At 44.6% G+C, this 25,893-nt stretch overlaps 1 protein-coding gene across 10 annotated transcripts in view; it reads right to left on the bottom strand.

Moving 5' to 3' along the window:
* LOC139270224 (receptor-type tyrosine-protein phosphatase delta-like) overlaps positions 1 to 25,893 on the bottom strand; it is a 2,930,110-nt gene that overhangs the window by 557,356 nt on the left and 2,346,861 nt on the right. For all 10 annotated transcript variants that reach the window (XM_070888421.1, XM_070888423.1, XM_070888432.1 and 7 more), the window contains one exon: positions 23,868 to 24,035. In XM_070888421.1, the coding sequence (XP_070744522.1) occupies positions 23,868 to 23,931 (64 nt within the window). In that variant the 5' untranslated portion in view covers positions 23,932 to 24,035. The remainder of the gene's footprint in view (positions 1 to 23,867; positions 24,036 to 25,893) is intronic.

The following is a 25,893-nucleotide window of genomic DNA, read 5'->3' as shown; positions in this document are numbered from 1 at the left end:
CTGAACCGCACAGCGCATGAGCTCAAAAAAAAATCGGCAACTAACTGCACATGCGCAAAAAAAAATGTTTTTTTTTAAATGCATTGCGCAGGCGCAGAAAAAAATAATTGTGTGTGTAGACTTTCGGCCGGGGGCGAGCAGCGGCTTCAGTTGACGGCGAGGGGTATCGGGAGAAGGCTGTACTGGATGGCAAAGGAAGACGACTCCGATTTGTCTGCTGCTTTTTCAAACTTGGAGATTTTAAAAGGTTTCCCTGCACTTTTTGGACGATCTTGGGCAGTGAGAACATCGCTGGAAAAAGGTAAAGATTTTTTCTTTTTTGCCAGCATTCATTTATCATCGCAGGAGCATCAGTATTGGTAAGTTTATATTTATTTTTTATACCTGCATATAGTTAGTATTTGCTTTTTAAATTACCTTAAAGTTTATTTATAAGAGGCAGGGAGGCCCTTCGGCCGGGGATAGGAGCGGGCCAATGCAGATTTCTCTAACTGCAGCTATGGGTTTTTCCTACGGTGCTTCTAGGATATGTGTGCCGGTGTGAAAAATGTTTTTGGTGGAGATAGTTTGCCTTATGCACAGAAAAGGCCCACAACCTTATTTTACAGGTACAGCAACGCCAAAATGTATGGAGCCAAACATTCTGGCGCTGGTGGTAGACGCCGGTGCCCCGACATTGGGAAATCTTTGAACTGAGCTTCAGCACCAAAAAATTCACTGGGCGCCGAGAAAACAACACACAGTGATGGGAAAAATTGGGGCCAATGTTCCATCAACCAGCTTTTCCAAACAGTTAAAAGTATAAGTCCATGGAATATAGACATGATAGTGTATGTCAGGTGTGGCAAATGTCTCTTACAATGAGTTCTACTAGAATAAACAACAGCTTCTAAAAAAAACAGTAAAAGCTCTCTTACATGTGCTGTAATAGGACATGACCTGAATTCACATTACATTTGACTCCCTGCATTTTCAAATGGTCTTTAGCTTTTATGTGCAAAGCAGTGTGCCATATTTGCATTTTAGTGCAAGCAGAAGAGAAACCCTCTCCTACAGCAGGAGATAAAGAACATCAGAAATAGAAGCAAGAGTAGATCATCTGGCTTGTCGAGCCTGTTCCACCATTCAATAACATAAAGCGGAAGATCAGTCTGCCTTCCACAGTGCTTTCCTGCACACACCACACTTCTGATCCATTAACATCTCGCCAATGGTTCCTGCACTGATAGCTCACAGTTCCCCCCACCACATTTCCGCTCCTGTAGTACTTGGAAACCCATCAGTTCCCGATTACTGACTTGCACATTAGAAAGCAATCCAGTGACGCCTGCTGCAGCTGGGTCAGATTCAGCACTCATTGCCTCCATGAACAACTGTGAAAATAATTTGATTTATTCATGCACGTAAGGCAAATACCGATAATTACATGCTCCAAGGTACTTTTTGTGTGCTTAAGTTGCATGATCTCTCAGTTAGTTTAATTTTAAAACTCTTTCCTCCTACAATCTTAAATCTTCTGTTGATGATTTTGATAAGATTTCTTTTTATGAAAAGGTTTCTGTATTATTTCAGCAGTATTAGACAAGCTGATCAAAATAAGAACATAAGAAATAGGAGCAGGAGTAGGCCATTTTGATCCTCGAGCCTGCTCCGCCATTCAGTAAGATCATGGCTGATCTGATCATGGACTCAGCTCCACTTCCCCGTCCGCTCCCCATAACCCCTTATCGCTCAAGAAACTGTCTATTTCTGTCTCAAATTTATTCAATGTCCCAGCTCTCCGAGGAGGCAAATTCTACAGATTTACAACCCTCTGTTTTAAATGGGCAGCCCCTTATTCTAAGATCATGCCCTCTAGTTCTAGTCTCCCCCATCAGTGGAAACATCCTCTCTGCATCCACCTCGTCAAGCCCCCTCATAATGTTATATGTTTCGATAAGATCACCTCTCATTCTTCTGAACGCCAATGAGTAGAGGCCTAACCTACTCAACCTTTCCTCATCCCCGGAATCAACCGAGTGAACCTTCTCTGAACTGCCTCCAAAGCAAGTATATAATTTTGTAAATATCGAAACGAAAGCTGCACGCAGTATTCCAGGTGTGGCCTCACCAATACTTTGTATAGCTGTAGCAGGACTTCCCTGCTTTTATACTCCATCCCCTTTGCAATAAAGGCCAAGATACCATTGGCCTTCCTGATCACTTGCTGTACCTGCATACTATCATTTTGTGTTTCATGCACAAGTACCCCCAGGTCCCGCTGTACTGCAGCACTTTGCAATCTTTCTCCATTTAAATAATAACTTGCTCTTTGATTTTTTTTCTGCCAAAGTGCATGACTTACACTTTCCAACATTATACTCCATCTGCCAAATTTTTGCCCACTCACTTAGCCTGTCTATGTCCTTTTGCAACTTTTTTGTATCCTCCTCACACATTGCTTTTCCTCCCATCTTTGTATCGTCAGCAAACTTGGCTACATTACACTCAGTCCCCTCTTCCAAGTCATTAATATAGATTGTATACAGTTATCCCAGCACTGATCCCTGTGGCACCCCACTGGTTACTGATTGCCAACCAGAGAATGAACCATTTATCCCGACTCTCTGCTTTCTGTTAGTTAGCCAATCCTCTATCCATGCTAATATATTACCCCCAACCCCGTGAACTTTTATCTTGTACAGTAACCTTTTATGTGGCACCTTGTCAAGTGCCTTCTGGAAGTCCAAATACACTACATCCATGGTCCCCTTTATCTACCCTGTTTGTTACATCCTCAAAGAACACCAGAAAATTTGTCAAACATGACTTCCCCTTCATAAATCCAGGCTGACCCTGCCTGATTGAATTTTGCTTTTCCAAATGTTCTGCAACTGCTTATTTAATAATGGACTCCAACATTTTCCTAACCACAGATGTTAGGCTAACTGGTCTATAGTTTCCTGCTTTTTGTCTGCCTCCTTTTTTAAACAGGGGCGTTACATTTGCAGTTTTCCAATCTGCTGGGACCTCCCAAGAATCCAGGGAATTTTGTTAAATTACAACCAATGCATCCACAATCTCTGCCGCTACTTCTCTTAAGATCCTCGGATGCAAGCCATCACGTCCAGGGGATTTATCTGCCTTTAGTCCCATTATCTTACCGAGTACCGCCTCCTTAGTGATTGTAATTGTGTTAAGTTCATCCTCCCCTATAGCCCCCTTGACTATCCACTATTGGAATATTGTTAGAGTCCTCTACCATAAAAACTGATACAAAATACTTCTTTAGCGTTTCTGCCATCTCCATGTTCCCCTTTACTAGTTTCTCGGTCTCGTCCTCTCAGGAACCAACATTTACTTCAGCCACTCTTTTCCGTTTTATATACCTATAGAAACTCTTGCTACCTGTTTTTATATTTTGTGCAAGTTTACCTTCATAGTCTATCTTCCTTTCTTAATCATTTTTTTAGTCATTCTTTGCTGGCTTTTAAAAGCTTCCCAGTCTTCTGTGCTCCCCACTAGTTTTGGCCACTTTGTATGCTCTTGTGTTTAATTGGATACCGTCCTTTATTTCTTTAGTTAGCCACGGATGGCTATCTTTTCTCTTACACCCTTTCCTCCTCACTGGAATATATTTTTCTTGAGAGTTGTGAAATATCTCCTTAAATTTACACCACTGTTCATCAACCGTCCTACACTTTAATCTATTTTCCCAGTCCACTTTAGCTAACTCTGCCTTCATAGTCTTCTTTATTTAAGCTTAGTACGCTGGTTAGAAATCCAAGTTTCTCATTCTCCATCTGAATTTGAAATTCAACCATGCTATGGTCACTCATTCCAAGGGGATCCTTTACTAGGAGATTGTTTATTAATCCTGTCTCATTACACAGGACCAGATCTAAGATAGCCTGCCCCCTGGTTGTTTCCATTACATACTGCTCAAGGAACCCGTCCCTTATGCACTCTATGAACTCTTCCTCAAAGCTACCCTAACCAATTTGATTTGTCCAATTAATATAGAGGTTAAAATCACCCATGATTATTGCTGTTCCCTTGTTCCCTTTTTACAAGCCCCCACTATTTCCTGGTTTATGCTCTGAACAACAGGGTTGCTACTGTTAGGGGGCCTATAAACTACGCTCACCAGGGACTTTTTACCCTTATTGTTCCTCATCTCCACCCAAATTACTTCAACATCCTTATCATTTGAGCCAATATCGTTTTTCACTATTGCAGTGATTCCATTCTTTATCAATAGAGCTACCCCACCTCCTTTTCCTTTCTATCTGTCATTCCAGATTGTCAAGTACCCCTGAATATTTAATTCCCAGTCCTGGTCATCTCGTCTCTGTAATGGCTATCAGATCATACCCATTTGTCTCAATTTGTGCCGTCAACTCATCTATTTTGTCACAAATGCTACGTGATTTTAGACAAAGTGCCTTTAAGTTTGTTTTTTTTAAAAACCTTTTTTTCCTGTTTGTTTCCTCTCTCCTTCAAACTCATTTTCTTTATTTTTGCTTGCTAATTCTAGCTTTACTCCTCTCCTTACTGAATCTATTTTCAGGTTCCCATCCCCCTGCCAAGCTAGTTTAAACCCTCCCCAACAGCTCTAGCAAAGCGCCCTGCAAGGATATTGGTCCCGGCTCTGTTGAGGTGCAACCCGTCCAGCTTGTACAGATCCCACCTCCTCCAGAGGCAGTCCCAATGCCTTCGGAAACTAAAGCCCTCCCACCTGCACCATCTCTCCAGCCACGTATTCATCTGCTCTATCCTCCTATTTCTGTACTCACTAGCTCATGGCACTGGGAGTAATCCAGAGAGGTCCTGCTTAGAGATCCGGCTTTTTAATCTCTCTCCGAGCTCCTTAAATTCTGCCTGCAAGACCTCATCCACTCTTCCTACCTATGTCACATTGGTACCAAGATGGACCACGGCCTCTGGCTGTTCATCCTCTCCCCTCAGAATGCCCTGCAGCCGCTCAGTGACATCCTTGAACCTGGTACCAGGGAGGCAACATACCATCCTGGAGTCATGTCTGCGGCCACAAAAATGCCTGTCTGCTCCCCTGACTATTGAATCCCCTACCATTGTAGCTCTTCCATTCTTCTTCCCCCTTGTGCAGCTGAGCCACCTTTGGTGCCGTGAACTTGGCTCTGGCTGCACTCCCCAGAGCCACCATCACCCCCACCGGTACTCAGAACAGAGTACGGGTTGGAGAGCGAGGTGGACTCAGGGAACTCCTGTACTACCTGCCTAGTCGTCCTCTTCTGTCTGGCGGTCACCCACTCCCTCTCTGCCTGCACACTCTTAAGCTGCGGGGTGACCGCCTTTAGAAACATGCTATCCACGTTGCTCTCAGTCTCACGGATGCACTGCAGTGACCCTAGCCGCCGCTCAAGTTCCAAAACACGGAGCACGAGTTGGTGCAGCTGGAGACATGGTCGCCTGGCTGCGCAAAGCACCCGGGACTTCCCACAAGCCACAGGATGTGCAATCCACGGGACTGAGCTCCCCTGCCATCCCTCGAGTTACACTCGCAACTATCGAGTAGAACTAAACTCTAAACCTGAGCACAACACACCCAGCTGCTACTCAGCAAGCAGCCAATTTAATTAACTGGTTCTCCTTCGATAATAAAGATCACATATATTTACTGGCAGATCCTACTTACAACAATGCCAAAAGTTTCCGACTGAAAAGAAAAAGAAAAAGAGAAGAAAAATACTCACCAGTCCACCAGCCAATCACTGACAGATTGTTGTAAAAGTGCACGTGGTTCACAAACGTACGTTAGGGAAGTGAACCTGCCACACTCTACCTGGTCTGGCCGACATGTGCCTCCAGGTCCATGCCATGTGGTCGGCTCTTGGGCCACCCAGGGACGGGCAATAGGCGCAGCTTTGCTGGTGTAGCCCATGTCCCCCGAGAACAAATGAGGAAAATGAAGCGTTACCAATGCATTGTTTGGCGGGACCGGTGATCTCAACATTTTCCCTGTGGAAAGCAGCCTGCAACAAGAAAGGGCCCTATACTTCCACCATGTAGTAGCATTCCCATAAGTGCACGGGGTGTGACTGGCTGCACTCATGGGGCCATACATTCCCCCTCCCCCAACCTCCACCCTTTCAGAAGAATGAGAGGGGATCTCATAGAAACGTTTAAAATTCTGACGGGTTTTGACAGGTTAGATGCAGGAAGAATGTTCCCAATGTTGGGGAAGTCCAGAACCAGGGGTCACAGTCTAAGGATAAGGGGTAAACCATTTAGAACCGAGATGAGGAGAAACTTCTTCACCCAGAGAGTGGTGAACCTGTGGAATTCTCTACCACAGAAAGTTGTTGAGGCCAATTCACTAAATATATTCAAAAAGGAGTTAGATGTAGTCCTTACTACTAGGGGGATCAAGGGGTATGGCGAGAAAGCAGGAATGGGATACTGAAGTTGCTTGTTCAGCCATGAACTCATTGAATGGCGGTGCAGGCTCGAAGGGCCGAATGGCCTACTCCTGCACCTATTTTTTATGTTTCTATTACCCGCTTGGCTAGGATGTCACTTCGATTTTGATTTTTTTTAAAAACTTTTTGTCCCTGCAGTAGCTGGCTCCTGTGACTCCTCTGACTGCTGCTGGCCTTTTTATAGGCCTTGACCTTCTGTTCCTGCTCCTGTGGCTCCTCCGACTGCTGCTGGCCTTTTTATAGGCCTCGACCTCCCGTTCCCAATCCTGTCATGGCTGATCTGATCTTGGCCCTAACTCCACTTCCCTGCTCGCTCTCCATAACCCTTTTCATTCAAAAATGTGTCTACCTCCACCTTAAACATATTCAATGACCCAGCCTCCACAGGTCTCTGGGGCAGAGAATTCCAAAGATTCATGACCCTCAGAGAAGAAATTCCTCCTCATTGAAATGAAAATGAAACACACAAGGAGCTTTCAAATTCATCTCCTGTTCTTCTCGAGGCCAACACATGAAATAGCAGTAAAAATACCCCGCCAACACTGAAACTTCAACCAATTTGTTACTAAATGCTCACAAATATGACTAAAATTGGCTTTTTATTCATTCGTGAGGCAAGGCGGTCATTACTTGTTGAAAGGTTGGTTGCAAGAACACAGAATTAGTATGTAGAAGATCATTTTGTTAACAAATAAATGACTTTATTGACATGGAAAGTGACCCTCGAACGGTGAGCTGCATACTAGTGCCAGCTTGGTGGCTGTTTACCTGTTGACACAGCAAGCATCACTCATTCCGCTTTAAAAATCCGACCTCTTCTGCTCAGTACCATGTGTGTTGCAGCACACCGAATGCTCATTAAGCAAAGGTGCCCTCTCTCCTGTGCTGAATTAAATAAAGGCAATTGCAAAGGTATGAAGACAGAGTTGGCTAAAGTGGACTGGGAAATTAGATTAAAGGATAAATCAGGAGATAAGATTCTGAGGAGGCTTGTCTGGGTAGAGGCTGAGAGGATGTTTCCCCTCACGAGGGAATCTAGAACTGGGGGCATAGTTTCAGAATAAGGGGTCACACATTTAAAACGCAGATGAGGAAGAATTTCTTCTCTCCGAGGGTGTTGAATCTTTGGAATTCAGATTGGAGATAGACAGATTTTTGAACTACAGGGGAGTCGAGGGTTATGGGGAGCGGGCAGGAGAGTCGAATTGAGGGCAAGATCAAATCAGCCATGATCTTATTGAATGGCCTACTCCTGCTCCTATTTCGTATGTTCTTATGTCAGTGAAAAATAAGCACATCTCCACAGGTCTAAATGGGTTTTCAATCTACATCACTCACACTGATCACATATCTCATCCCTCCAATTTTACCAATGTCAACACTTCTGACAGCAACAGAAATGTATTTTGATCTGCATCAGTTGCCTTTGGGCAACAGGGGGATACTCGTCTGGCGAATTGATTAAAAGCTATCATCAAACTTGATTGAGTCCTTGGGTGGATGGATTCGAACATCCAAGATGCTGGAGATGAGATCTCTTGCACAAAGCTATCTCTACTGACAATATGCCAGGTATGATTCCGATTGCTTTGGCTGACTTTCTTTAATTGACTGGGTTATACCGGCTGTGTTGACCCAGTTTAACTCTAAAACCTGGAAGTGCCACATGCACAAGCACGTACTTTCTGCATCATGATAGTGCTCTGACTCTCAGAGGAAGTCGAAGACCCACTCTATGTGGAAGGTCTGGTGAAAGTGCCATTATCAGCAACAGCACAGGACGAGAGGACTCTGTTCCAGGATTTCTGTACTATATTTGCGATCTCAGCGGTATAAAAGTCACAGTACGGCATTAATATTAATGGACCTCAAGACAGAATGCTAATGAATATTTTGAGCCTGGATTCCATTCGGTTTGCATCATGGCAAAAGAGTTCCAATGCAAATTAGAGATCTGTTCTGCCAATCCCACCCGGAGCACAACAATTTTCTTTTACAGTGAACTGCAGAGGGTGATACGCCTGCCTCAAGTGTGGCGCACTGCGCTCCACGAAACAATGGAGGTTTTGCTGCACATATATCACTTTCGAGACAACAACAAAAATCAACATAAATTAACTGGAGTTGAATTCCCCCAAATCCCTTGTTGATTTTGTTGTTGAAATTCCTCCAGTCGACAATTTTGCCAAAAAAACGACATGTGTACAAAATGCAAATAGATTTTTTTTTAAAAACAGGATCCATTTTTTGGCATAACTATGAAAAGGAGGAATTTTGGCCCACTCTGTGATTTATTTTTGATTGACTTCTCAATGAGTCTTCAATGTTTTGGTTCGAAAATGTATCTAAAATATATTTAATGAAACGAATTGGGTAAATGTTTCTATAAATTAGGCAAAGCACTCTCTCAAAGTGGGCATTGACACATTGTTAAACAGCAAATTTCTGGATCAATTGACTAATGGTAGGGCATGTTTAATTTTATTGTCGTAATTAGCTTGAGCAATTACATTAATTATTTGATGAGTACTGGTGCTGATGCCTATGCTTAAATGTGTAACAAGTGATTCTTCGCCAACTTTCCTCATCTGTCCCATTCACAACATCACGGCGCATCAAATCACACCAAATCTCCTTCACACGAAGAGATGAGTATTCAGATTAAATAATGCTGCCTTTTCAAGGAATGTCCTTCACAGAAAACATTAAAATAAAAGTGCGTGAGTCAATTTAATAGGTATGCAATGAAACAGCTCAGCACACTTCAGCGTGTTAGGTAGCTCCTTTATTTGGAATAGAGGAGGTTGAGAGGAGACCTTATTGAGGTGCATAAAATTATGAGGGGCCGAGATAGATTGGATTAGGACGGACCTATTTCCATTAGCAGAGGGGTCAACAACCAGGGGGCATAGATTTAAAGTAATTGGTAGGAGGTTTAGAGGGGATTTGAGAGGAAATTTCTTCACCCAGAGAGTGGTGGAACTCACTGCCTGAAAGGGTGGTAGAAGCAGAAACCCTCACCCCATTTAAAAAGTACTTTGGATGTGCACTTGAAGTGCCGTAACCTACAGGCCTATGGACCAAGAGCTGGAAAGTGAGATTAGGCTGGATAGCTCTTTGGTGGCCGGTGCGGACACTGTTATATATGTAAACTTGTATATATCTTGTACAGCCACCAGAGGGCTCATCCCCTGGAGTCCCAAGAAATCCCACAATCCCTTGGAAGCACAGGTACTTAAGGAGGCCTCACAGGCTGGAGAGGCACTCTGGAGACATGCAAAAGACTACGGTCACACTTTACTTTGAGCTCACAGTATCCAGTCAGACTCTTTATTCATACATAATAACTGGCGACGAGATACAGATGACGAACCCAACGATGCATAGAACAGTGGGCAACCTGGAGAAATTCTCGGAGGGAGATGATTAGGAAATCTTTGTAGAGGGAATCGACCAATACTTCGTGGCCAACGAGCTGGAAGGAGAAGCGAACGCTGCCAAACGAAGGGTGATTCTGGACCCGAAGGAAAGCGTTCTGATGGCGAGGTACCGGTTCTACACCTACAAAAGGTCTGAAGGCCAGGAAGTGGTGAGTTATGTCGCCGAGCTAAGACGTCTTGCAGGACATTGCGAATTTGAAGGACATTTGGAGCACATGCTCAGAGACTTTTTCGGACTTGGTATTGATCATGAAGTGATACTTAGCAAACTTTTGACTGTCGAGACTCCAACCTTGAGTAAGGCCATTGCGATAGCCCAGGCATTCATTGCCACCAGTGACAATACTAAGAAAATCTCTCAGCACACAAGTGCTGCTTCAAGTACTGTGAACAAAGTGATGCTGTTTTCAAATCGCAACGTACAGGGCAGGCCCCACATGCCTGCAGCTGCAGGTCTGCAGATGTCTCAGAGCCCACCATCAAGGGTGATGAATGCAAGGCCATTAACACCTTGTTGGCACTGCGGGGGTGATCATCGTTTCCATTCATACCGCTTCAAAGGGTACGTTTGTAAGGGCTGTGGAACAATGGGACACCTCCAACGTATGTGCAGGCGAGCTGCAAACCACCATGTTGCAGAGGAGGACAGATCCACGGCAGATCATGATGAACCAGAGCCTCAGACCGAGGAGGCAGAGGTATATGGGGTGCACACATTTATCACAAAGTGTCCCCCAATAATGCTGAAGGTTGAACTAAATGGACTCCCGGTGTCAATGGAGCTGGACACAGGCGCGAGCCAGTCCATTATGAGCAAAAAGACTTGCGAAAAATTGTGGTGCAGAAAGGTCTCAAGGCCAGTCTTGACTCCCATTCGCACGAAACTGAGAACTTACACAAAGGAACTGATTCCCGTAATCGGCAGCGCTACTGTAAAGGTCTCCTACGATGGAATGGTGCACAAGCTACCACTCTGGGTGGTATCGGGCGATGGTCCCACGCTGCTCGACAGGAGCTGGCTGGGAAAGAAATACTGGAAATGGGATGACGTCCGAGTGCTCCATGTGCCCAGGTCTTAAACAAGTTCCCTTCTCTCTTCAAACCAGGCATCGGGAAGTTCCAAGGAGCAAAAGTGCAGATCCACCTAATACCGGGGGCGCGACCCACCCTTCACAAGGCGAGAGAGCAATACCATACATGATGAGAGAAAGGGTAGAGATCGAGCTAGACCGGCTGCAAAGAGAGGCATCATTTCGCCGATCGAATTCAACGAGTGGGCCAGTCCGCTTGTTCCTGTCCTCAAAGGAGACGGCACCGTCAGAATCTGTGGTGATTACAAAATAACTATCAATCGTTTCTCCCTGTAGGATCAATACCCACTACCAAAGGCTGATTACCTTTTTGCTACGCTGGCGGAGGAAAGACGGTCACGAAGCTGGACTTGACCTCGGCCTACATGACGCAGGAGCTGGAGGAATCATCGAAGGGCCTCACCTGCATCAACACGCACAAAGGTCTCTTCGCTTATAACAGATGCCCGTTTGGAATTCGATCAGCTGCAGCGATATTCCAGAGAAACATTGAAAGCGCACGGTGGTCTTCCAGGACGACATCTTGGTTACAGGTCGGGACAAAGTTGAGCATCTGCAGAACCTGGAGGAGGTTGTTAGTCGACTCAACCGCGTGGGGCTCAGGTTGAAACACTCGAAGTGCATTTTCCTGGCGCCTGAAGTGGAATTCCTGGGGAGAAGAATTGCGGCGGACGGCATCAGGCCCACCGATTCGAAGACGGAGGCAATCGAGAACGCACCGAGGCCACAGAACGTGACAGAGCTGCGGTCATTTCTAGGACTCCTGAACTACTTTGGTAACTTCTTACCGGGTCTCAGCACACTGTTAGAACCACTGCATGCCTTACTGTGTAAAGGAGATGAATGGGTTTGGGGCAAAAGCCAAGAAAATGCCTTTGTAAAAGCTAGAAAATTGTTATTCTCAAACAAATTGCTTGTGTTGTATAATCCATGTAAGAGTTTGGTACTAGCATGTGATGCGTCGTCGTACGGGATCAGGTGTGTATTGCAAAAAGCTAATGATTCTGGGAAATTGCAACCGGTTGCTTATGCATCCAGAAGTCTGCCTAAGGCTGAGAGAACCTACAGCATGATTGAAAAAGAAGCGTTAGCGTGTGTCTATGGGGTAAAGAAAATGCATCAATATCTGTTTGGGCTAAAATTTGAATTGGAAACTGACCATAAGCCATTAATATCCCTGTTTTCCGAGAGTAAAAGGATAAATACCAACGCATCGGCCCGCATCCAGAGATGGGCGCTCACATTGTCCGCATACAACTACGCCATCCGCCACAGGCCAGGCGCAGAAAACTGTGCCGATGTTCTCAGTAGGCTGCCGTTGCCCGTCACGGGGGTGGAAATGGCACAGCCCGCAGATTTAGTGATGGTTATGGAAGCATTCGAGTGAGCAATCACTCATCACAGCCCGACAGATTAGAACCTGGACGAGCCAGGACCCCTTACTGTCCCGAGTAAAAAATTGTGTGCTTCACGGGAGCTGGTCTAGTGTCCCAGTGGAAATGCAGGAAGAGATAAAGCCGTACCAGTGGCGCAAAGGTGAAATGTCTTTACAGGCAGACTGCCTTCTGTGGGGCAATTGGGTAGTGGTCCCCAAGAAGGGCAGAGACACTTTCATCAGTGATCTCCATCGAAAGTACCCATCCAGGCATCGTAATGATGAAAGCGATAGTCAGACCCCACGTGTGGTGGCCCGGTATCGATGCGGACTTAGAGTCTTGCGTGCACAGATGTAACACATGCTCGCAGTTAAGCAATGCACCCAGGGAGGCGCCACTAAGTTTATGGTCTTGGCCCTCCAAACCGTGGTCCAGGGTCCATGTCGACCATGCAGGCCCGTTTTTGATAAAATGTTCCTTGTAGTTGTAGATGCGTACTCCAAATGGATTGAATGTGAGATAATATCGGCAAGCACGTCAGCTGCCACCACTGAAAGCCTGCGGGCCATGTTTGCCATGCACGGACTACCTGATGTTCTTGTGAGCGACAACAGGCCATGTTTTACCAGTGCCGAGTTCAAAGAGTTCATGACCCGTAATGGGATTAAACATGTTACATCTGCCCCATTCAAACCAGCATCCAATGGTCAGGCAGAGAGAGCAGTGCAAACCATCAAGCAAGGTTTGAAGAGGGTAACTGAAGGCTCACAGCAGACTCGCCTATCCCAAGTCCTGCTTAGCTACCGCACGAGACCCGACTTGCTCAATGGGATTCCACCTGCTGAACTGCTCATGAAAAGGGCACTTAAAACAAGGCTCTCATTAGTTCACCCTGATCTAGATGAACAAGTAGAGAGCAGGCGGCTTCAGCAAAGTGTACATCATGACAGCGCAAATGTGTCACGCGAAATTGAAATCAATGATCCTGTATTTGCATTGAATAATGGACAAGGTCCCAAGTGGCTTCCCGGCACCATTTTGGCCAAAGAGGGGAACAGGGTGTTTCGGGTCAAACTTTCAAATGGACTCATTCACCAGAAACACTTGGACCAAATCAAACTCAGATTCACGGACTATCCCGAGCAACCCACTTTGGACCCTACCTTCTTTGACCCCCCCCCCCCCCCCAACATACACACCAGGGCAATCGACACCGCGGTTGGCCACGAAGCAAAACTCATCACCCGCAGCAGCCCAGCAGGACTCATCACACCAGGCAGCTCAGCAAGGCCAGCTGCACAGCAGACTGGGCCCAACAAACGATTCACCAAAACCAGCATTTGCACCGAGACGATCAACCAGGGAAAGAAAGGCCCCAGATCGTCTCACCTTGTAAATAGTACACTGTTGACCTTGGGGAGGGAGTGTTGTTATGTAAGTAAACTTGTATATACCTTGTACAGCCACCAGAGGGCTCATCCCATGGCGTGCCAAGGGATCCCAAAATCCCTTGGGAGCACAGGTACTTAAGGAGGCCTCACAGGCTGGAGAGGCACTCTGGAGACCTGCAATAAAAGACTGTCACACTTTACTTTGAGCTCACAGTATCCAGTCAGACTTTTTATTCATACATAACAGACACGATGGGCCGAAATGGCCTCCTTCTGTGCTGTAAATTTCTATGATTCTATGAGTCAGTGCAATTGTGCTGCTGCAGCTCAGGGAGTGTAAGCAAACAAAAAGTAACTGAGAATAACTGCATTTCTTGAAATCCGTTTTGCAAATACAAAATTGCAGCTACCTTGCTCTACGATCTTTATCATATGTTAGTTGGGAGCCTGCCAAACAGCACATTACAGTAGTGAAATGCAGTGGGAGGAGAGTTTGAGACCAGAACAGAATGTGTTGGATCTTGCTGCCGTAGACTGTGTTATGGCTGTTGCTGCTCTTGTTCTCCAGTACATCCCTTGGAGAACAACTGGCTGTTCTTCCAGCATGGGGTTAAAGCAAAACAAAAAGTACAACTGGATTGATTTTGTATTCCAAAACTGACTTCAAAAAAAGTCACTTTATTGCAGTTGTGAGGAATACTTTTAGAACCCCAATAAAAAACCCGGGAACTAAAGAACAGGTGGTGGATGGATGGAGAAAGCACAGGAGATACAACTGGCCGACAGCCATGATGTGCAAGGATTCTTCATCGCAGTCAAGGCCACCAACGGTCCAAACTCCCAAGGCCCCACCCCACTGCTGGCCAAGAACAGGGAAACACTCATCAAGGACACCGAGTCAGTCAGGGCCCGCTAGAAGGAGCACTTCGAATATCTCCTCAATCGAGATTCTGCCTTTGACTCGCGTGTTCTCGACTCCATCCCGCAGTATGTGACCCGCCACCACCTCAGTGAAGCCCCAACGTTGCACGAGGCAGGAAAAGCCATAAAACAGCTCAAGAACAACAATGCTACAGGAGCGGATGGAATCCCTGCTGAGGCATTAAAGTATGGCGGAGAGACACTGTTGGCGTGGATACATGACCTCATCTCTCTCATCTGGAGGGAGGAGAGCATGCCGGGAGATCTCAGAGATGCAGTGATTGGGACCATCTTTAAAAAGGGGCACGTCTGACTGCGGCAACTACAGAGGAATCTCCCTGCTATCAGCCACTGGGAAAGTTGTCGCGAGAGTCCTCCTCAACCGTCTTCTCCCTGTGGCCGAGGAGCTCCTCCCGGAGTCACAGTGCGGATTTCGTCCCCTACGGGGCACAACGGACATGATCTTTGCAGTGCGACAGCTGCAGGAAAAATGCAGGGAGCAGCACCAGCCATTATACATGGCCTTCTTCGACCTTACAAAGGCCTTTGACACTGTCAACCGTGAGGGTTTCTATGGAGCGGCCTCAGTTTTGGATGGCCCCAAAAATTCGTCAACATCCTCCGCCTGCTCCACGATGACATGCAGGCCGTGAGCCTGACCAACGGATCCATTACAGCCCAATCCACGTTCAGACCAGGGTCAAACATGGCTGTGTCATCACCCCAACCCTCTTCTCAATCTTCCTCGCTGCCATACTCCACCTCACAGTCAACAAGCTCCCCGCTGGAGTGGAACTAAACGACAGAACCAGAGGGAAGCTGTTCAACCTTCACCGTCTCCAGGCCAGGTCCAAGACCACTCCAACCTCTGTCTTCGAGCTACAGTATGCGGACGACGCCTGCATCTGCGCACATACAGAGGCTGAATGCAAGGACATAGTCGACGTATTTACTGAGGCGCACGAAAGCATGGGCCTTATGCTAGACATCCGTAAAACAAAAGGTCCTCCACCAGCTTGTCCTCGCCGCACAGCACTGACCACCAGTCATCAAGATCCACGGCACGGCCCCAGACAACGTGGACCATTTCCCATACCTCAGGAGCCTTTTATCAACAAAAGCAGACATTAATGAAGAGATTCAATGCTGCCTCCAGTGCACCAGCGCAGCCTTCGGCCACCTGAGGAAAAGAGTGTTCGAAGACTAGGCCCTCAAATCTACCACCAAGCTCATGGTCTGCAGGGCTGTAGTAATACCCGCCCTCCTTTATGATTCAGAGACATGGAGCATGTACAGGAGACACCTCAAGTCGCTGGAGAAATACCACCAACAATGCCTGCGCAAGATCCTACAAATCTCCTGGGAGGACAGACGCATCAACATTAGTGTCCTTGTCCAGGCCAACATCCCCAGCATTGAAGCACTGACCACACTTGATCAACTCCGCTGGGCAGGCCACATTGTCCACATGCCAGACACGAGACTCCCAAAGCAAGCACTCTACTCGGAACTCCTTCATGGCAAACGAGCCAAAGGTGGACAGAGGAAACGTTACAAGGACACGCTCAAAGCCTCCCTGATAAAGTGCAACATCCCCACCGACACTAGGAGTCCCTGGCCAAAGACCGCCCTAAGTGGAGTAAGTGCATCCGGGAGGGCACTGAACGCCTCGAGTCTCATCCCCGAGTGCATGCAGAAAACAAGCGCAGGCAACGGAAAGAACGTGCGGCAAACCTGTCCCACCCTCCCTTACCCTCAACGATTGTCTGTCCCACCTGTGACAGGGACTGTGGGTCTCATATTGGACTGTTTAATCACCTAAGGACTTATTCTAAGAGTGGAAGCAAGTCTTCCTCGATTCTGAGGTGCTGTCTATGATGATAATGATGATGAGAATTATTTTGAAGATACAGAAAATTCATATAAAAGTGACTATTGGAAGGTTCAGAGAAGATTCACGAGGTTGATTCTTGAGATGAAGGGGTTGTCTTATGAAGAAAGGTTGAGCAGGTTGGGCCTATATTCATTAACGTTTAGAAGAATGAGAGGGTATCTTATTGAAATGTATAAGATTCTGAGGAGCCTTGACAGGGTAGATGCAGAGAGGATGTTTCCCCTCATGGGGAAACTAGGGAGCATAGTTCCAGAATATGGGGTTGCCCATTTAAAATGGAAATGAGGAGGAATTTTTTCTCTCAGAGGGTCATGAACCTTTGGAATTCTCTATCCCAGAGAACTGTGGTGGCTGGGTCATTGAATATATTTAAGGTGGAGATTGACAGATTTTTGAATGATAAGGGAGTCAAGGGTTATGGGGAGTGGGCAGGAAAGTGGAGTTGAGGCCAAGATCAGATCAGCCATGATCTTATTGAATGGTGGAGCAGGCTCGAGGAGCCAAATGGTCTACTCCTGCTCCTATTTCTTATGTTCTTTTGGAAGGAGCATGAGGAAAATAGAAAATGTAGTTAAATGACAGCAAGCAGGAGCTTGCTGTCATTTATCACTCAGTATGTAAAGAACTGGAGTTTTAAAGATTAGATAGTCATTTAAGGGACAGGATGTCCAGAAATATTTTCGGGCATCAGGAAATGGCAGATGTACACGTACTAGTGCCAGATTTTGCTCGCATTAGCAGAGAGACCGAAAAGAATTATGAAAAAAAATTCTGACAGGCTTAACTCCCAGTTTAATTGCCAAAGGTTTTCACAAAATCAAAAATGTGCAGTTAGGGACAGGGTAACTAAATGTTCATTGTATTAAAGTTGTACATAATCTGAAGATGTGTATTTAGAATAATATGTAAAAAGACTCTTCCTCACCCTGTTGCCAATAAAGATTGTCAAAAAAATGCTACTTGATTTATATACTACATTCAAAAACAGGTTTTTGACTGCTGATAGGAAGATTTGTTTTGTTTTAATAAAACATAAAATAAAGTTAATCTTATTACTTTTTAAATACTGTTCTTACGGGGAATAACTAGGGAAAGATTTTCAAAGTGCAACTGCATTACTGATTATGTACTGCTAATGAGCACTGAGCTCCTTGCTGAAGGAGCAATGCATGGCAGGGATTCACCAGATCATCATTAGCTTTCCCAGCAGCATCCTGCCACCCAGCAGTGCACTCTCAGGTAAATGAGCTACCCCAGGAAGCTGAAGATGGTGACCAGCCCCAACTGATTCAAACTGACTTTGAACCAAGGCACTTGAAAGTCATGATGCAACATGAAATTGACAAGTCGACAGTTGCAGGATTGCTTGGAATCTTGCTACCTGAGTGGCTGAACGGCCCTGATTCAAATACAATGCTGAATGGGTTTAATTTCCAGAGCTATCAATTACCATCCTGTACAAAAGCAAAATACTGTGGATGCTGGAATCTGAAATAACAACAGAAAATGCTGGAAATCTCAGCGGGTCTGACGAAGGGTCATCGACCTGAAACATTAACTCTGTTTTTCTCTCCACAGATGCTGCCTGACCCGCTGAGATTTCCAGAATTACCAATCCTGTCTTATGTTTCAGATGACTTCATAGGCCCTCATTTGCGTATGTTCATGCTCTTGAAACGCAGCACAAGAATACAACAGACTATCCCCAATCGAAGAATTGACATTGACATACTAGTTCAATGAAAAGTGTTCACAAATCTGCAATGTATTAAAACCAAGATGTATGTGCACTGTGCTTGATGAGTATATGTGCCGTATACACTTGTCACCTCAATAGGAACTCCCAATGTAAATTTTAAAATGTCAAAGTCTCATGTGTCATCATTTTTGACAGCCGTCACATTTAATCAAAATAAATACCCAAACAGAAAGGATCATAGGATTAGGAGGACAATGCAACCAACGCAAAGATTATATATAATTAAGTAAGACAGTCAACCTTTCCAAAAAGAAAAATAATTTAAAAAAACACTCAACAAATCCCTTTTAGTCACAGCATAAATGTGGATGGGGACAGCCATTCAGCCCATCGCACAGTTCATCCATCCTGAAAGATCCCTGTAGCAGCAACTTATTTTTCTCAAAGGATTCCAATGGTTTTTTCCTCTGCAACTCTCTCTGAAAGTCTATTCCATCTCTGGACCTGAGTGCCTCCCTGCTTGTCTGCAAGAGTATTGGCATGGAAGCGTAATGGAAGCACTCTCTCCAAAACAACAGACTGGGAAAACATCAATCCAATTCACATTTCGTCTAATGCTGAAGTATTTTAGGAAGTAACTAATGAAATTGGTGATATTTGTACAAGTACAGTGTCCTTACGGAATCACCCACATGAAGCAAATGCAACATCTATTTCTTTTAAAAGAAAATAGAAAGATAACCTTGTGAAATAAGGTGGTGGGGGCTAAGGGCAATAGAGGAAGGAAATAAAAAAAGTAAAGAAAGAAAGATAGTTCGGCTATAGTATTTTATAGAGTTACAGGGGGAGGAAGAAAAGAAATTGTAGGATAAAGTATTATGTCACATTTGTCACAAATGTCCCAAAGTGGTGTTGAAAACAATATGAATGAAATAAGCATTGGTTACAGGAAATAACATGGGAAGGACTCAGAGCACTCAGATAACTCAATATAACCATCAGTCCAATGTGAGATAGCAGTGGCGACAACAAACAAGATGTTTGGGTGAAAAGCCAGAGTTGTGGAGCATAAAATCCAGGAAGTGATAATGAGCTTGTGCAATTCATTGGTTGGGCCTTACCTGGATTATTGTGCACAATTCTGGTTGTGGTGCTACAGTGGGGACACCGGAGAGAATACAGCAGGAAGCAACTAAATTGTCACTTTGGATCTGGCACCTGAGCAATAAGGGAGGCCAATGGAAACTGAGAAGGTTTACACTGAGAAAAGAAGAGTGGAGATCTTATTGAGGTACAGGTATTCAAGTTTCTAAGGGGCACAGATAAATTGAATGCTACTAATATGTTTGACTTGTCATAAACTCTACTACAAAGAGGCACAGACTCTAGGTCCAAAGGGAAAAGGTGAACAGTAAGTTTACATTTACAAAGAGGGAACAGACTGCCCAGAAAAACAGCGAAGCAGATGGCACAGGTAAATTTAAGAGGGAACTAAATAGGCAGAGAAAACAATTGAAGGGTATGAGTGATTGAGTAGTATATGCTATTGATGTAAACTTGCAGACCGGCGATTTAGACCGCAATGATATCCAGCATTCCTGAACATTGGTAACTCCCACTCAGTGGATTGCTCTTGGCGTTCCTCATCCAACAACCTGGTGAAAAGCAAACTCTGGTCCATACGTCCACCCAAACCAGCCAGGGTTTGAGAAGTCAATTGTTTACAATCTTACTCAGCTTCATTTGACCAGCAACATGTTCAGAACATGCGCTGGCGACAAGCAACCTCGTCTACTGTCAGTGACTTTCAGAAAATAAAAGAAAGAAAGACTTGCATTTATATAGCACCTTTCATGACCTCAAGTTGTCTCAAAGCACTTTACAGCCAATAAAGTACTTTTGGAGTATAGTCACTGTTGTAATGTGGGAAACACGACAGCCAACTTGCCACAGCCAACTCCCACAAACAGCAATGTGATAATGACCAGATAATTGTTTTTTGTTATGTTGATTGAGAGATAAATATTGGCTAGGACACCAGGGATAACTCTCCTGCTCTTCTTCGAAATAATGCCATGGGATCTTTTATGTTCACCTGAGGGGGCAAACCTGGCCTCGCTTTAACCTCTCATCCGAAACACAGCACCTCCGACAGTGCAGCACTCCCTCAGCCCGGCACTGCAAATGTCAGCTTAGATTTATGTGCTCAAGTCCCTGGAGTGGAACTTGAACCCACAACCTTCTGACTCAGAGGCAAGTGTGCTACCCACTACCCACTATCCACTGTCAGTGCATCTCAGAAAATGGCAGGCACATTACCAACATTGTTCTTTTCAAATATGTTAGTGGCAAGCGGAGTCCCTCATCGCTGGCTCACACTCAGAACATTTAGGCCATCAGCTTGTCTTCTAAAGCCCTATTTCAGGAAGATGCTTCCAAGATCATTGCTCCTTTTATCATCACTATGCAATGATGTAGTGAAGCAACACCTATGCATCTGGGTGGAGAATGTTCCAACTGGATCAGAAACTGAAATTTGTTTTTTTACTTTGAGCGGTGGGTTCTCTGCTGCAGTGACGTCAATCGAAGACACAACTGGATTAGAACAGCACATAGGAACTTAATGGAGAGCTGGAATCTCGACAAATGCATCGGTTTTCATTCTAATCAGGCTCTATGAATGAACTACTGTTTTATTTAAAGCTGTTTACCATTGATATCTGAAATATTTCCAAATATTGTTCCAAATGGAGAGTTATTTTACAAGGGGAGGGTTGACGCCATCAACTGCTGCCAGAGACTTTCTGCTATGAGTGTTGAGGATGAGAAGCACTGTGCTTTGATTAAGACTCGCTCCAAAACTGGGTCCTGTTAATGCCAAGCCTGCCCAATGCATTACTGCTGTTATTCCAGAGTCACCTCTGCAGTTCTATTTAGTCGGAGGTGTACATGCCTTTGGCTATGCTCAATTCAATTACTCAATCCACAACACCAGCGCAAGCAGAAAAATAGGAACAATTTTCCTTCCTCCTAAACAGACATTCTGATGCTTAACAGGCTTGTTTTCACAAGAAATGGAAACAAGCTTTTTTACTGTTATTAGCACAAGCGGCACCCTGGTCTTGAGCTAAAAGGGTCTTTCAGTCACCTCCAGCCCACTTCGAAGAAATGGAATCAGCACAAATAAGCAAAAGATCTGACAAAATGAAATAAGTCACAGCAGAGCTTTCATCCAGAATACTGTGCATCAATGTGAATGCATAGGTATTGCCTTAAGCAGTAATGGACTCACGTATACACTGCACACGCTGTTTTTGCCAAACTAACGACAGAGGTGGACAGCACGGCAGCAAGATTTCAGGAAGGGGCCAAAGGATAACATTACAGCAGAGGAAAAATTCAACAACACAACGGCTGAGACCAGGATGACAATCAAAGCTCCTCCCTTCCTTTCTGTGACCCTCCTTTTTCCATCCCATAACAAACAGCGTGTGCTGGGCATGTTGGGATGTATTCTCACCATCAAATGAGTTGCAACAAGAACACATTCATGCTCAGTGACCCTTTAGAGAACAGCAGTCACTTCTCACGGTTATAATGTAGTCACGTCATCAGTTGACCTCTACTGGGGCCCAACATATTACATATTGGATTATTTTCTGATAAACAAATAAATCACAGCAGATTTTAAATAGCGATATTACAAAATAGATATCCTTAATATCAACTGCAAAGGTCAAGGTGTAATCTCAAGTAATCAGTTTCATGTTTATGAATTAACCCTTTACCCCCTTTTTCTATTGTTGGAAATGTTTCTTGGCAAGGTTAAATGCTTTTATTAAAGGTATAAGCAAGGCTGGAAGACTTAAAATGAAGAGACATTTTTTGAAGCTTGCAATTAGCGCTGGGCTATTATACTAAGAGCAGCACTCTTGGCAGAAAATCTGTGGCAATGGGAGTGCAGATGGCCCCACAGACCAGTGAATGCATCGCAATGCAAAGTGCATATGGTTACTGCACTGTGCGCCCATACAGAGAAAGCTTCTTCAGCAGGTTTTTGGCTAACCATTTCCAACAAACGGTAAGTAGGTATTAATTTTAGGTTATATTGGTTTTGACGGCTGATGCCGCAGTCTCGGGGTTCTGCAGCCTTCAATTTCATCTTCCCTTTTATGACAGTCAGAAGGAAAACAGCAATTCTGCTGAGCTGCAGCAACCTGCTGTTCACTCAAGAGCCAATGCCAGGGTGGTGGAGTTAGGACCGTCATGCGAACAACAGCCACAATGTTAATCCTTAGTTTCTCACATTAGCAACAAAATAAAAGGACAAAGGAGGACAGATCACAAAACAAAAACCGAGTCTTAAAATATGGTACTGCATTTACTAACACAATGACAGAAGCTGCTTCCAAGTTACAGCAAAACAAGTCTTTATTCCTATTATTTTATGTTATTTTTTGCAGTCTTTCACGGTGAAATTTCACACTGCTGTAAGTAAAGACTGCACGCACTCAGGTAAAATTATTGACTCCAACTGCAAGCCGTCAATCCACAGAAAAGATTGGCAACAGGTCGGAATACAGAATCCGAGGACAAATCATCCAAAGTCACTGCCAACCTGGGTCTCATTCTGCAAGGAGAATTCATCCCAAGCAAGGTTTTTGAGAAAGATAGATCTAAATATTTGAATCTTTTATAGATTTGTAAACATTAAAGTCCATGTAATTAATTAAAACATATTGCACACTTCAGTTAGGTGGATAGACTGGGCCTGTTCTCCTTAGAGCAGAAAAGGTTGAGAGGAGATTTGATGGAGGTGTTCAAAATCATGAGGGATCAGGACAGAGTAGATAGAGAGAAACTTTTCCCATTGGCGGAAGAGTCGAGAACCAGAGGACACAGATTTAAGATGCTTGGCAGAAGAACCAAAGGCGCCACGAGGCAAAAAACATCTTTTACGCAGCGAGTGATAAGGATCTGGATTGCACTGACTGAAAGGGTGGTGCAGGCAGACTCAATCCTGGCTTTCAAAAGGGAATTGGGTATGTACATGAAGGAAAAAAATTGCAGGGCTACAGGGAAAGAGCGGGAGAGTAGAACTAGCTGAAGTGCTCTTGCAGAGAGCCGGCAGGGGTTCGACGGGCCGAATGGCCTCCTTCTGTGCTGTAACCATTCTGCGATTCTATGAATGGAATAGCCCTGGGTTTATTGCATTTATAAAAAATTACCAAATTAAGGTGTGAAATTTGCCCCCAATATTCATGCTGCATTGTATGATATTATTAGATATCATACCATCCTATAACAGGACGGTATCATAGCCAGCAGTTTCATGCACACAGCGGAAACTGAAAGCATACGAGCTTATGACGAGAAACAATGAAAATATGCACAGTAGTCAGATTTCTGATGCAGACTCAACGTCCAACTGTGCAAAGAAAAAAAATGGCAGCGAGATCTAAAGATAGGCGCAAATGTCCCTGCAGACCTTCTGTTCGAAGAACCTTTGGATAAGTTTATGATGAGGTTCTGCACGGGCCTGAGCAGGGGAGGGAGAAGGAGATAACAGATGACCCTGCAAAATTAGGTCATTCTGATGCTCGAACTGGACTTACCCTCAGCGTCAGCACATAGTAGGAAGCACAGGAACACCACCAGTGGCCTGATTTTATGCATCATCTGACAGCTTGGCACCAGCAGCCTTTGGCAGCCTCGTTCTCACTGTCTTACAAGCTGCTGCAAGTAAGTGCAGTCTGAAACTATAGATGCTGTGTGTTCAGAACCTGCAAAAACACAAAAACAAAACAAAAGAAACGGAATGAGACACTTTGCAAAATTCTGTCACATTTCTAGAGCATTTAATCATTTAAATCTGGTCGCTAATCAGTGCGGGTACAACAGCCAGCATTGCCGAAACATACACAGAGAACAGATTAAAAAGGACATTATACCATGAAAATCATCATTCCACTGGAGGAGTCTTTGTAGCTTATAGGCAGCCATCATGAAAAGTAAAGCGAAAACAAAAAGAAAAGAAAAGAAAATCCTGATCAGCTCGTGTAACTCCAATTCCTCAGCCAGTCTCCATGTTCATCTATCTGTGGAATCCTCCAAACCGAAGGGACCAAGCACGGAGGTACCCAACACACAAGGGCTCGCTTCCCCCGCCCCCACCATCATACAACAGTAAGTGACAAGTGAAGTCGAATCCCGTCACCCTCAATCTGCATCTTAAACAGCCATCCTCAACAGCCAGGTGCTTCTTAACATTCTCAGTTCCATTTGCAGTGTAGGTAACATCGAAAACACACACAAGAGGGAGGAGACTTGAGAGTGAAGTGTGCAATCGGCACTGATGGGGGTGGTGAACTGGTGCCAGCATCCCCACGTAGCAAGCAGAGTGTTGCTTCTGTTATTGACGTAGCAATATCATGTCCCCGAATTAATGTTGAACGCGTTTTACGATGACATGTCACCTCCAATACACAAATAAATTTTTCATGTTCAATTTTCAAGATGTTATTCTAAAGAGTCAGCAGCATGACGGCGGTTTGCTTAAATAACGGGACAGACTGCGAGGCAGAAACTGCAACTGACATTGTACCAACAACAGAGACACTACATCATAGCAAATGTGCCAGCCTGCTGTCACTGACCCATCACCTCTCTGAAGTAGAACGGTAATCAAATGTTTTCAAGTGAATCATTATCTAATTATCTCTGATCAGATCAGTTTCACACTGACAGCAACTTTTTTTTTAAAACTGTGTAGATGCAGAGAAACTTTTTAGTGGAGTTTCGGAGCCGGAGAGGCACTTGTCCCCACATACAATCAGCTACTTTCTTTTTTAATAAACTGCAACCATCATATTGCAGGAAACAGAAAGGGAAGGTGTAATACAGAATGATATTGGAAACGCACTGTCGAGAAAAGTTATTATGACCATCTAATACCGTGCATAATCGAGAATTTTAGCTATGAGGAAAGATTGGATAGGCTGTGATTGTTTTCTTTGAAACAGAGGAGGCTGAGGGGAGACCTTATTGAGGTCTATAAAATTATGAGGGGCTTAGATAGAGTGGATAGGAAGGACCTATTTCCCATAGCAGAGGGGTCAATAAGCAGGGGACATAGAGTTAAAGTAATTGGTCGAAGGTTTGAAGGGAATTTGAGGGGAATATTTTTCACCCAGAGGATGGTGAGGATTTGGAACTCACTGCCTGAAAGGGTGGTAGAGGCAGAAACCCTCACCATATTTAAAAAGTACTTGGATGTGCACTTGAAGTGCAATAACCTACAGGGCTATGAACCAAGAATTGGAAAGTGGGATTAGGCTGGACAGCTTTTTGTCGGCTGGCACGGACACGATGGGCTGAAATGGCCTCCTTCCGTGCTGTACATTTCTATGATTCTATGATAATCCTACATCGACATAGGAAAGGCAATGTTTCATTTTAATACAATGCAATGGTTAGCTAGACAGATAGATAATGTAGAGCATGGGAAAAAGATGTAGAATGAAAAAGAGGAAAGCGAGTGCAGCAAAATAGAGGAAGGAAAGATAAGAAATGAGAGAGTGGGAGAGTTAGCGAGTCTTACAGAACTATTTCAAACTAGCGGTTTCTCTGCACAGTTACCGA

This window comes from Pristiophorus japonicus, chromosome 1, assembly GCF_044704955.1.
Source record: "Pristiophorus japonicus isolate sPriJap1 chromosome 1, sPriJap1.hap1, whole genome shotgun sequence".
In the NCBI taxonomy this organism is placed as follows: domain Eukaryota; kingdom Metazoa; phylum Chordata; class Chondrichthyes; family Pristiophoridae; genus Pristiophorus; species Pristiophorus japonicus.
The sequence above is the reverse complement of the archived record's forward strand: the minus strand, read 5'-3'. Positions and strand labels throughout refer to the sequence as shown.